This window comes from Homarus americanus, unplaced genomic scaffold (genome assembly GCF_018991925.1).
Source record: "Homarus americanus isolate GMGI-L3 unplaced genomic scaffold, GMGI_Hamer_2.0 scaffold19269, whole genome shotgun sequence".
NCBI lineage: Eukaryota > Metazoa > Arthropoda > Malacostraca > Decapoda > Nephropidae > Homarus > Homarus americanus.
Genome location: NW_024757143.1, coordinates 98,951 through 112,500, shown reverse-complemented (window position 1 = coordinate 112,500; position 13,550 = coordinate 98,951). Strand labels below are relative to the sequence as shown.

The following is a 13,550-nucleotide window of genomic DNA, read 5'->3' as shown; positions in this document are numbered from 1 at the left end:
CTATCTATCTATCTCAGGTTCAGTGTATACCCTTTTAGTCTTTTGGTTGATAAATGATGTGGGTGAGAGAGGGGGAGATGAGAGAGATGATAAGTGGACCACCAAACATTATCTGGGTGCAAAATAGGTGTAATTGTTTTAATTCTGACCTTTCACCTTTGACCTCCGTTTTGGCGTCCTTCAGGTCAGTGTGACGCCGCCCTGGGGATGCAGTCTGGTGCCATCCCTGACGAACACATCTCCGCCTCCTCCTACTTCGACGCCGCCGTCAACGCCATCTATGGAAGGTGAGGCAATCTAACACTGTCAACAATGCTACAGAGTTATATACACGAGTTTCCTGTCTTGTTATATGTTGGTATGAGAGGTGAGGCGAACTAACACTGTCAACGACGTTAATATTAGTTATTGTTTATGACTCGTGCGTGACTGAGTACAGTACACTCCTCTGCTTCAAGAGAGAGACGGAGACAAAACAGATGATGTATTAACTGGAAACATCGTTGGTTTATGTGACTCTTATATACACTTATGATTACTTAACGTCTTTATTTATTGTTTATGTTGGGTTTTAACTTTTTACTTTTGTAGATATTTTCATAATTTTACCTTTATTTTATGTGAACATTTTAATCGTATATCGACTCGAGAGTATTAGCGAAGGTCACAGTTATTATATGACGAGGTAAGGAGGCTAAGTTGGCTGGCTAACGAACTGTCTTGTTGAGTAGATTAGTGACGGGTCATGACGTGGCCTCACCTCCCTCAACCAACCAATCTCGAGGCAGTAGTGAGGTGGCTACACTAGAGTGCCTGTTCTGTCCTTCCCCTACCCCGTCATTACAAACAGCGCCCGTGTGGTGTGGTGTGGTGTGTGTGGTGTGTGGTGTGATGTGGTGTGGTCCAACTATGAAAGAGAGAAAGGAAATGTGGACAATACATGTAGTTTGTTGCCGAGGGTTGAGTATGGGTCATCTGAGTGAACTTGTAACAACCAGAGGTGACGCGGACTCCTCACTGACCTGTTGATGAAGTGTAAAGGGACGACTGTGTGAACGCTTCAGGAAAAGGGAAGTGTTCTTAAATTCTCTGTGCTGAAGATGTTGAATAATTATTATCAAAACCGTTAGTGGCCATTGAGGCACAATTATCCTTTATAAAGCAACCTAACCTAACCTAACCCAGATAACACTGTACCTGCCGTTGTGAGCAATGTTAGCTAAAGACGACTAGTGTCTGGGAGTCTCTGGTTGTTAAGCTAATGAAACTGCACTAAATTTGTGACGTGTAGCGTTCTTTGTCTTGGTTTTTTTTTCTTGTTTGAGAATAATGGCACTGGTAGGTAGACTTGAATGACATGCAGAGTTAGCAATAGTTTCATCGTGAACTATCAAGATCTCTTATAGGGAGTTAACCAGTAGACACTAGCTCCGTTTCCCTTCACTGTTAACATCACAATACTGCCTTTACTATTTATTTTCACCGCCTAATATTGCCACTAGCGCCATCTATGGGAGGTGAATGAAAACATCTGGTTGTCACCGTCGTTACCAGTATGGTGGCTCGACCTTCATGTCTCGGCTACAATATTTCTCTTCCCCGCGTTGACGACACTATCAGTGCCACCTATGGTCAGTGTGATGGACTGTGGAAATATCAGATGATAACTTTCAAGATATTCGTCTCTTATGACAGAATATACTGGATAAGGATAGGAAATACTTTTATGTGATTCTAATGTATATTTTACAAGTAAAACGAATATTAAAGCAGAATAAACATGCGACGAGGGATACGTAAACAAAAGAGTGACGCATGCGCAGGAGACATGAGTACAAGTGACCAACACTGGCGGATAAATAACACAGGATATATATATATATATATATATATATATATATATATATATATATATATATATATATATATATATATATATATATATATATATATATATAAAGTGATCAATAATCCTTGAGGAGAGAAATATGTTCACAAGAGATTAACAATTATGAAATATGAAACAACAACACTAGCATTCATGTGAGTCTTAAATGATACATCTTGTCGTCTTTGTGTAAATATACTGAAATTATTAACATATATTAGGGAGAACTAGACCAAGACTTAGTACTGTCATAGTGTTCAAAGATAAAGAACCATAGCAACACCAGTTAATATCCGGCCTGGAAATATACTCTTGATATATAACGAAGCAGATTCCTAGTTATTCAAGACACCACTAAAAAATACTCTTCTTCTCTATCTCGTTCGGTTTTCTCAAGAGACTATTTCATCTGTTTATTTCTGGTTCTTTAAGGTGAAATATATCCTTCGGGTACTGTGTGATAAGATAAAAGCTCTGCCAGACATTTTAGATAAATATGTGAGACGAAACCGCCCCCCTGCCCTAGTCATTTTATTACTCAAGGTTAAGGTATCGTACTCAGGGTAAGACGTTGTACTGAGGGAGTTTGTGTTATCGTACTCAAGGGTTAAGGTATCGTACTCCAGGGATTAAGACGTTGTACTGAGGGAGTTTGTGTTATCGTACTCAAGGGTTAAGGTATCGTACTCCAGGGATTAAGACGTTGTACTGAGGGAGTTTGTGTTATCGTACTCAAGGGTTAAGGTATCGTACTCCACGGATTAAGACGTTGTACTGAGGGAGTTTGTGTTATCGTACTCTAGGATTAAGGTATCGTACTCCAGGGATTAAGACGTTGTACTCCAGGGGTTGAGATGTTATACTATATTATGTTCTTCACGCCGGAGCTTAAACACACATTCTCCTCAAGAACAAACTTACCATATTTTCATCTCGTGAAGCTGAACAACATGAGACAAATTCTCTTCAGTAAGTTACAAAAGTTCGTATGTTAAATTCTTCCCCCGACCATCCCCCCTCACCACCCTCCCCCACCACTCCCCCTCACCACCCTCCACCACCCTCCCTTCACCACTCCCCCCACCACCTCCCCACCACCACTCCCCCACCACCACTCCCCCCACCACCACACCCCACCACTCCCCCACCACCATCCCTTCACCACCACTCCCCCACCACCACTCCCCCACCACCACTCCCCACCCTCTCCCCACCCTCCCCCCCCCACCACTCCCCCTCCCCCCCACCACCACTCCCCCACCACCACTCCCTCCACCATCACACCCCCACCACCACTCCCCCCACCACCTCCTTCTACCACTCCCACTCCGCCCTCCCACTCACCCACCCCTCACCACCACTCCTTCACCCACCCTCCCCCACCCCTTCACCCACCACTCCCCCAACCACCACTCCCACCACCACTCCCCACCACCACTCCCCCCACCACCCTCCCCACCACCCTCCCCCACCACCCTCCCCCCTCCCCCCACCCTCCCACCACTCCCCCACCACTCCCACCTCCACCCACCACTCCCCACCACCACCACTCCCCCCCACTATCCCAATATATCAGTATGTGAACACTTCCAATGTTTTTAAGCTCCACATAGACAGTTTCTCAGAGTTTCCTGCCTCATTAACCTCCTCTAGTTATAAACATTTAGGAATTTGTATCATTTAATTCTGCGGTCCAAGTTTACTTATACCAAGATGGCGGCGAATCTGTCTTGAGACTACTGAGTGTTGTTATAGTTCTTGTGGAATGAGAATCATCATCATCATCATCACTACCATCATCATCACACCATCATCATCACCACCATCATCATCATCATCATCACTACCATCATCATCATCATCATCACTACCATCATCATCATCATCATCATCACTACCATCAACACCATCATCACTACCATCATCATCATCATCACTACCCTTATTATCACCACCATCACCACCATCATCATCACCACCATCATCATCATCTCATCATCACTACCATCATCATCACTACCATCATCATACATCATCATCACATCATCATCATCCTTATTATCACCACCTCACCCCATCATCATCACCCATCCTCACATCACATCACCCATCACCACCATCATCATCATCATCATCACTACCATCATCATCATCATCATCACCACCATCATCATCACCACCTCATCACCACCATCACCACCATCATCATCATCATCCTCCTCCTCCTCATCATCATCACCACCACCACCACCACCACCATCATCACCATCATCATCATCACCATCCTCCTTCTCATCATCATCATCACCACCATCATCATCATCATCATCATCATCACTACCCTCATTATCACCACCATCACCACCACCATCATCATCATCCTCCTCCTCATCATCATCATCACCACCACCATCATCATCCACCATCATCACCATCACCATCATCATCATCACCATCATCATTAGGGCCGGATAGTTATGCACTAAAACAGAAATATGCATTTATATGCACTAAAAATGTCACTTATAAAGCCAAGAATGCAGGTTATACGGAAACAAAATATTTAATATAAACTAATGTTAATGTTTATTAAGCAATATACGTAATGTATTTAACATATATATATGTGAAAGTGCTTCAAAAATATATATGAACATGTATTTACATTATAGACTGACATATTTTCAGACATTACAGATTGTGGTTGCATTTGATGATGACATGGTAGCGTAAGTTCTCAAAGTTTAAAACCCCGCCTGTTGTCTGTCAGCATAGCTTTATATTCTGAGAACAGTCTTTCTACATCACACAGAACGATTGGTGGAACATGCAAATGATTGTTGCTCCTTTTGTGCACTATTGGACTTAACAGCTTCGAGTCGGATGTGCTTGCTTGTTTTAAGGTGTTGTTGGACTTGAAATTTCTTGCTCCTGTCACTGGTGCTTCACAATATTTACAAAACAGTACACTTCCATCAGTAGTAATGCATCAAATTCTTACCATATGATCGCACTTCATTTTGGTTTCTTTGTACTTTCGGCATTTTCTCGAGCAGCAGAAGAGTAGCTCCACACAGCAGCACTGCTCCTGACTGACTAACTCACTAGTCCAATGGGTCATGACCAGGTGTGAAACGACAGATTAAAGCGACGTGACCTCACCTCACTTCACCTAACCACACCTCACCTCACCTCCCAGTACCACGTGTGCTCATTCAGTGGCAACAAAGAGATACTGCCAGATGAATATTTTACCAAAATATGCATTTATATGCAGTTATCTAGGTAATATGCACTTATCATAGAAATCACGCAAAATATGCATTTGCATATGAAATATGCAAATGCATCACCATCATCATCACCATCATCATCATCACCATCATCAACTCCTCCTCCTCATCATCATCATCTACTACCATCCATCATCACCATCACCACCACCATCACCATCATCATCATCCTCCTCCTTCATCATCATCACCACCACCATCATCATCATCATCACTACTATCATCATCATCATCATCACATCATCATCATCATCTACCATCACCACCACCACCATCATCATCATCATCACCACCACCATCCTGTCACCACCACCATCACCACCACCATCATCATCATCACCACCATCACCACCATCATCACCACCACCACCACCATCATCATCATCATCAATCACCATCATCATCATCACCATCTCATCACCACCACCACCACCACCATCATCATCATCATCACTACACTCATCATTATGTAAATATCGTGTGTTGTTACAAGGAGTAGTACTTAACATATATCTACACAAGAAATATTGGTCAATTAACTAATAAGAACATTAACCTCACTCAAGCAGAGGGACACTCGCCTTAACCTTGAGAAGTGAGATGCAAATGAAGGATTAATTGGACACATCATATTTATCTCCACTAAAATTATACAACATACATGAATATAAAACTTGTTGTTGTGTGTGTGTGTGTGTGTGTGTGTGTGTGTGTGTGTGTGTGTGTGTGTTGTGTGTTACTACCTGTTCTCACGTGTGTCTCATCGTCATATAATATTAGAAAACATTAATTTATTACAATAAATTAAAAGTATTATTTCACAAAACAAAACTCAAATATTAATCACAAAATTTATTATTGCTAAAAGGATGATAATTTTTTCCTTAAACATGGAATCAGAGCTCACACTTCCTGCTCTCTCTCTCTCTCTCTCTCTCTCTCTCTCTCCTCTCTCTCTCTCTCTCTCTCTCCATATTTCATCTTGGGGTCGACTGATGACACGTCATTTGTCCGTGTCGTTTGTCGTTATTAGGAAGCTAATGCTGCCAGTCGTCTCATTATCCCCCCCATTAGCTGGAGTCATGGCTGTCTGTTTATGACCGTCATTTTGTCTGTCTGTCTATTTTTTTGGATTTTATTGGTGTTGGTTCTGTGTGTGTTGTGTGTGTGTGTGTGTGTGTGTGTGTGTGTGTGTGTGTCCTTCTTCTTCCTTAACACCATTTCCCATCCCTTACTCCCTCCATTCCTTACTCCCTCCCATCCTCTCTTGCCCTCCCCATCTTCCTCTTCTCGTGTCTCTTTTTCTCTGTTTTCATTCCACCTTCTCTTTTTCCTTATCATATCCATCTCTTTACTTCTTCTCCCTTCTACCCTTCTTCCCTCTCTATATCTCTCCCTTTTAGCCCATCCTTCCTTTTCACCTTTGATCTCACTTTCTTTCTCCCTCACTTCTGTCATCAATTAGGAATATGTTCAAGGCCTTTCCTTACCACACACACACACACACACACACACCACACACACACACACACACACACACACACACACACACTAAAAGAAAAATCTAATTGTCTTCACTCCCCTGCACATCTTGCTTCAGGGCTCACGTGGAGGCGAGAGGAGGTGCCTGGTGCCCCCGGAACATCATCTACAAGGAGGGGACGGAGTACCTGGAGGTTTACCTGGAGGAGGAACACGTGGTGACCAAGCTGGAGGTACAGGGCAGGTTTGGCAATGGTCAGGGAAGAGTTTGCCGAGAGGTACAAGTTGAGTACTGGAGGCCGGGACACGACCACTGGCTGACGTATACTGACGGCCGCCAGCAACGAGGTGGTCAGGAGTGTTGAGCTGACAGTGGGGTGAGTGTCAGGAGTGTTGAGCTGACAATGAGGTGGGTGTCAGGAGTGCTCAGCTGACAATGAGGTGGGTGTCAGGAGTGTTGAACTGACAATGAGGTGGGTGTCAGGAGTGTCTGCCGACAGTGAGGTGTCAGGAGTGTTGGCTGATAGGTTATCCCATAATGATAAAGTTATTTAACAAAGCCACTATGATGGCCAGTTCTCGTGTTCCTTGCCTCCATTTATAGCTGGTACAGTGGCTGGTGTTTTCTGTGAGACGTGACACCACCGCCCACCAAACAACAGATCAGGCGGGGGGGCTGGTTCTCTAGTACCTGGTCAGCACGCGCCCAGGATATGGAACAACTGTACCAAGGGCCTCACCATCCTATATATGAGTACAGTACGTTTTAGTTGTTATGAATAAGGTTTAGCATTTTGTAGATTATGTTTTTCGTGATATTTTTCCTAATCTGTGTGTCTGTCTCGGCGTTTCTGTCTCCTTGTTTGGCTTTTTCTATGTACAGTATAATTTGTGAAGCCTTGGTCAGATCTCTCTCTATGTCTCTATCAAATCCAACAGCCCCACTGCTACACTTCTCTGTGTCTGTCTCCCCCTCCTCCTCCACCACCCCACGGAGCCACACCCTCTCCCTCTCGCCACCACCCACCTCACGCTACTACACCCTCTTCCCCTCTCCACCACCACCCACCACCCCACGCTACTGCCTCTTCTTCCTCTACCACCCCACGCTACTGCCTCTTCCCTCTCCACCACCACCCACCACCCCACGCCACTGCCTCTTCTCTCTCCACCACCACCACACCACCCCACACTCTTCCCCTCTCACCACACCCACCACCCCACGCTACTGCACCCTCCTTCCTCACTCCAACCACCCCACGCTACTGCCCTCTTCCCCTCCACCACCACCACCACCCCACCTCACTGCCTCCCCTCTCCACCACCCACGCTACTGCACCCTCTTCTTCCTCCACCACCCCCTTCTGCCTCTTCCCTCTCCACCACCACCCACCACCCACCTACTGCACCTCTTCTTCCTCTCCACCACCACCACCACCCATGCTACTGCACCCTCCCCTCTCTCACCCACACCACCCACATACTGCACTCTCTCTCTTCACCACCACCCTTCTGCCTCCCCTCTCTTCACCACACCCACCACCCACCTACTGCACCCTCCCCTCTCTTCACCACCACCCACCACCCCACATGCCTCTTCTCCTCCACCACCACCCCACGCTACTGCACCTCCCCTCTCTCCACCACCCACCACCACCCCACGCTACTCTTCCTCCACCACCACCCCACACTACTGCCTCCCCTCTCCACCACCACCACCCACTACTGCACCTCTTCTCCACCACCACCCCACGCTACTACCTCTTCCCCTCACCACCACGTGCCTCCTCCATCACTGGGCCAGGTAGCTGAGACGCGCCATAAAAGTTGTCTTGGTATCCAGAGCTCATATGCCATTAGCGTACTTGGAATTTCGGTCTGACCATAAAAATACGACCATTGGATGTGACTTTTTGCTCGGGTTAATTTTTTTTTTCGCTCCAGAATCTTTGGAGTAGAAATGAAACTCGAAGAATGGCATTTTTTGGTGTTTTAAGTGGCCAGGGAACAATGTGAAATTTGTGATTCTCTCTTTACCTACGTGGCTGATATCTTTTTTTTTTATCTGTCTGTGTGTTTGTCTGTCTCTCTGTCTGTGAGTTTATGTCTGGTTGTCTGTCTGTCTGTCTGTCTCTCTTTGGGTAACTTGTGAGCTTCCATGATATAATATGGCGTATCTCTCTCTCTCTCTCTCTCTCTCTCTCTCTCTCTCTCTCTCTCCCCTCTCACTTCTCTCCCACAGTTATGCGGCAACGCAACACCTGCGCCCAGACCTCACAGTTAAGTCCGCCCATCATGTGGCCAGGGCCAGTTTGTCCCCTAGCGACCACGGGGCTGTCTGTATGAGAGTCGAGCTGTACGGCTGTCGCTATACAGGTCAGTTACTGCTATACACCTCACTTACTGCTGCTATACACCTCACTTAATGCTGCTATACACTTCACTTACTGCTGCTATACACCTCACATAATGCTATACAGGTGCAGCTCACTTACTGCTCTACAGGTCAGTTACTGCTATACACATCTCACTTGCTTCTATACACCTCACTTAATGCTATACACCTCACTTACTGCTATACAGGTCACTTAATGCTATGCACCTCAATTGCTGCTAAACAGGTCACTTACTGCCATACAGGTCACTTACTGCAATCCGGGTCACTTACAGCTATACAGGTCACTTACTGCTAAACAGGTCACACTGCTATACAGGTCACCTGCCATACAGGTCACCTGCAATCCGGGTCGCCACAGCTACACAGGTCGCCTGCTAAATAGGTCGCTTCTACACGGGTCACTTACTGCCATACAGGTCACTTGCAATCCGGGTCACAGCTATACAGGTCACTTACTGCAAACAGGTCTTACCTCATACAGGTCACCAAACAGGTCACTTACAGCTACACAGGTCCTTACTGCTACACAGGTCACTTACTGCTATACAGCTCACTTACTGCAATCCGGGTCGCTACAGCTATACAGGTCACTTACTGCTAAACAGATTACAGCTACACAGGTCACTGCTAAACAGGTCACTACAGCTATACAGGTCACTTACTGCTAAACAGGTCTTACAGCTACACAGGTCACTTACTGCCATACAGGTCACTTACTGCTATACAGCTCACCTGTCGGGTCACTTACTATACAGGTCTTACTGCTAAACAGGTCACTTACAGCCACAGGTCACTTACTGCTAAACAGGTCACTTACAGCTACACAGGTCACTTACTGCTAAACAGGTCACTTACAGCTCACAGGTCTTACTGCTATACGGTCACTTACAGCTACACAGGTCCTTACAGCTACACAGGTCATTACTGTAGGTCACTTACAGCTACACGGGTCACTTGCCTTTGGAGTCTTACTGCTATACAGGTCACTCTTCAGTCACTTACAGTACACAGGTCACTGCTAAACAGGTCACTCACAGCTACAGGTCACTTACTGCTAAACAGGTCCTTACAGCTATACAGGTCACCCCACTGCTGTACAGGTCACTTACTGCTAAACAGGTCCTTACAGCTACAGGTCTTGCACTAAACAGGTCACTTACAGCTATACAGGTCTTACCTTAAACAGGTCACTTACCTACACAGGTCACTTACAGCTACACAGGTCTGCTGCTATCAGGTCTACAGCTACACAGGTCACTTACAGCTACACAGGTCTTACTGCTATACAGGTCACTTACAGCTACAGGTCACTTACAGCTACACAGGTCACTTGCACTGCTATACAGGTCTTACTGCTATACAGGTCACTTACTGCTATACAGGTCACTTACAGCTACACAGGTCACTTACAGCTACACGGGTCTTACTGCTATACAGGTCACTTACTGCTATACAGGTCACTTACTGCTATACAGGTCACTTACATTTGAGTCTTACTGCTATACAGGTCACTTACTGCTATGTGCAGGTGCTTTACTGCTATACAGGTCACTTAGCTAAACAGGTCTTACAGCTATACAGGTCTCTTACTGCTATCAGGTCACCCACAGCTACATTCACACAACTACACAGGTCACTTACTGCTACAGGTCACTTACTGCTATACAGGTCTTACTGTTCTCCTGGGTCACTTACCTACCTGGTCACTTACTGCTATACAGGTCACTTACAGCTACAGGTCCTTACTGCTACAGGGTCTTCACAGCTATACAGGTCTTACCTTCTGGGTCATACTATCTGGTCCTTACAGTATACAGGTCACTTACAGCTACACAGGTCTTACTGCTACAGGTCTTACAGCCATACAGGTCTTACAGCTACACAGGTCACTTACAGCTACACAGGTCACTTGCTACAGGTCATTACAGCTTCAGTTCAGTTTGGGAAGACAGTCAATATGTCCTGGACGTGAGGTGAAAGTCTTCACCTTTTAGTACTGATAGTTAACACAGTACTTCTCCCCGCCCCCATTAGTAGTGGAGTAGTTAACGCAGTATCTCTCCCGCCTCATTAGTAGTGGAGTAGTTAACACAGTACCTCTCCCCGCCCCCATTTGTACTGAGTAGTTAACACAGTACCTCTCCCGCCCTCCATTAGTAGTGAAGTAGTTAACACAGTACCTCTCCCCTCCCCCATTAGTACTGAAGTTGTTAACACAGAATTCCTCCCCTCCCATTAGTACTGAAGTTGTTAACACAGTACCTCTCTCCGCCCATTAGTACTGAGTAGTTAACACAATACCTCTCCCCCCCCCCATTTGTACTAGTAGTTAACACAGTACCTCTCCCTGTCCCCCCATTAGTACTGAAGTTGTTAACACAGTACCTCTCCCCCCCCCCATGTACTAGAGATTTAACACAGTACCTCTCCCCCCATTACTATTAGTAGTTAACACAGTACCTCTCCCTCCCCCATTAATATGAAGTTGTTAACACAGTACCTCTCCCCGCCCCCATTTGTACTGAGGTTGTTAGCACAGTACCTCTCCTCTACCCATTAGTAGTGAAGTAGTTAACACAGTACCTCTCCCCGCCCCATTAGTACTAGTAGTTAACACAGTACCTCTCCCCTCCCAATGGTAGTGATAGTTAACACAGTACCTCTCCCTCCCCCATTAGTAGTGAAGCAGTTAACACAGTCCTCTCCCCCCATTAGTAGTGGAGTAATTAACACAGTACCTCTCCCCCCCCATTAGTAGTGAGTAGTTAACACAGTACCTCTCCCCTCCCCCATTAGTAGTGAAGTAGTTAACACAGTACCTCTCCCCTCCCCCCATTAGTAGTGAAGCAGTTAACACAGTACCTCTCCCCTCCCCCCCATTATGTGTAGTGTTAGTACCCCTCCCCCCATTTATAGTAGTGTTTGTCCCTCTCCCCGCCCCCCATTAGTAGTGGTAGTAACACAGTACCTCTCCCCGCCCCATTATAGGTGAAGTAGTTAACACAGTACTCTCCCCGCCCCCCATTAGTAGTAGGAGTACACAGTTCTCTCCCGCCCCCATTAGCATGTTAACAGTTCTCCCCTTATTGGTGAAGTAGTTAACACAGTACCTCTCCTCCCCCCATTAGTAGTAGGTAGTTAACACAGTGCCTCTCCCCCCCCCATTAGTAGTGAGTAGTTCCTGTACCTCTCCCCCCCATTAGTAGTGGATAGTTAACACAGTACCTCTCCCCGCCCCCATTAGTAGTGGAGTAATTGCTTTACAGTACCTCTCCCCCCCCATTAGTAGTGAGTAGTTAACACAGTACCTCTCCCCGCCCCCATTGGTTGGTGTAGTTACACTGTTCCTCCCCACCCCCATTAGTAGTTGATAGTTAACACAGTACCTCTCCCCTCCCCCCATTAGCAGTGGTAGTTCAGTTCCTCTCCCCGCCCCCCATTAGTAGTAGTAGTTACAGCACCCCTCCTCGCCCCCATTAGTACAGTAAATGGTGCTGATACCTCTCCCGCCCCCATTAGTAGTGGAGTAGTTAACACTGTTCTCTCCCCCCATTAGTAGTGGAATAGTTAACACAGTACCTCTCCCCCCCCATTAGTAGTGAAGTAGTTAACACAGTACCTCTCCCCGTGTAGTGGAGTAGTTAACACAGTACCTCTCCCCCGCCCCCATTAGTAGTTAAGTAGTTAACACAGTACCTCCCCCCCCATTAGTAGTGGAGTAGTTAACACAGTACCTCTCCCCGCCCCCATTAGTAGTAGTAGTTAACACTGTACCTCTCCCCCCATTAGTAGTGAGTAGTTAACACATTACTCTGCCCTCTTCCATTAGTAGTAGGTAGTTAACACAGTACCTCTCCCCGCCCTCATTAGTAGTGAATGTAGTTAACACAGTACCTCTCCCCCATTAGTAGTGGAAGTAGTTAACACAGTACCTCTCCCCCCATTAGTAGTGAGTAGTTAACACCAGTTCCTCTCCCCATTAGTAGTGGAGTAGTTAACACAGTACCTCTCCCGCCCTCCATTAGTAGTGATGTAGTTAACACAGTACCTTCCCCCATTAGTAGTGGAAGTTAACACAGTACCTCTCCCGCCCTCCATTAGTATTGATGTAGTTAACACAGTACCTCTCCCCCATTAGTAGTGAGTAGTTAACACAGTACCTTTCCCTGCCCTCCATTAGTAGTGGAGTAGTTAACAATTACCTCTCCCATTAGTAGTAGTAGTTAACACAGTACCTCTCCCCCCCATTAGTAATGATAGTTAACAGATACCTCTCCCCCCATTAGTAGTGATAGTTAACACAGTACCTCTCCCCCCCATTAGTAGTAGTAGTTAACACAGTACCTCTCCCCCCCCTATTAGTAGTGGATTGTACAGTACCTCTCCCCCCCATTAGTAGTAGTAGTTAACACAGTACCTCTCCCCCCCCATTAGTAGTGAATAGTTAACAGTACCTCTCCCCCATTAGTAGTGAAGTAGTTAACACAGT

At 45.9% G+C, this 13,550-nt stretch overlaps 1 protein-coding gene across 1 annotated transcript in view; it reads left to right on the top strand.

The window, feature by feature from the left end:
- The window catches only part of LOC121857386 (discoidin domain-containing receptor A-like), a 71,530-nt gene extending 64,502 nt beyond the window's left edge, over positions 1–7,028 (top strand). The window contains exons 3-4 of the mRNA XM_042353407.1: positions 185–287; positions 6,782–7,028. Coding sequence (XP_042209341.1) covers positions 185–287; positions 6,782–7,028 — 350 coding nt within the window. The remainder of the gene's footprint in view (positions 1–184; positions 288–6,781) is intronic.
- Positions 7,029–13,550: the final 6,522 nt, after the last annotated feature.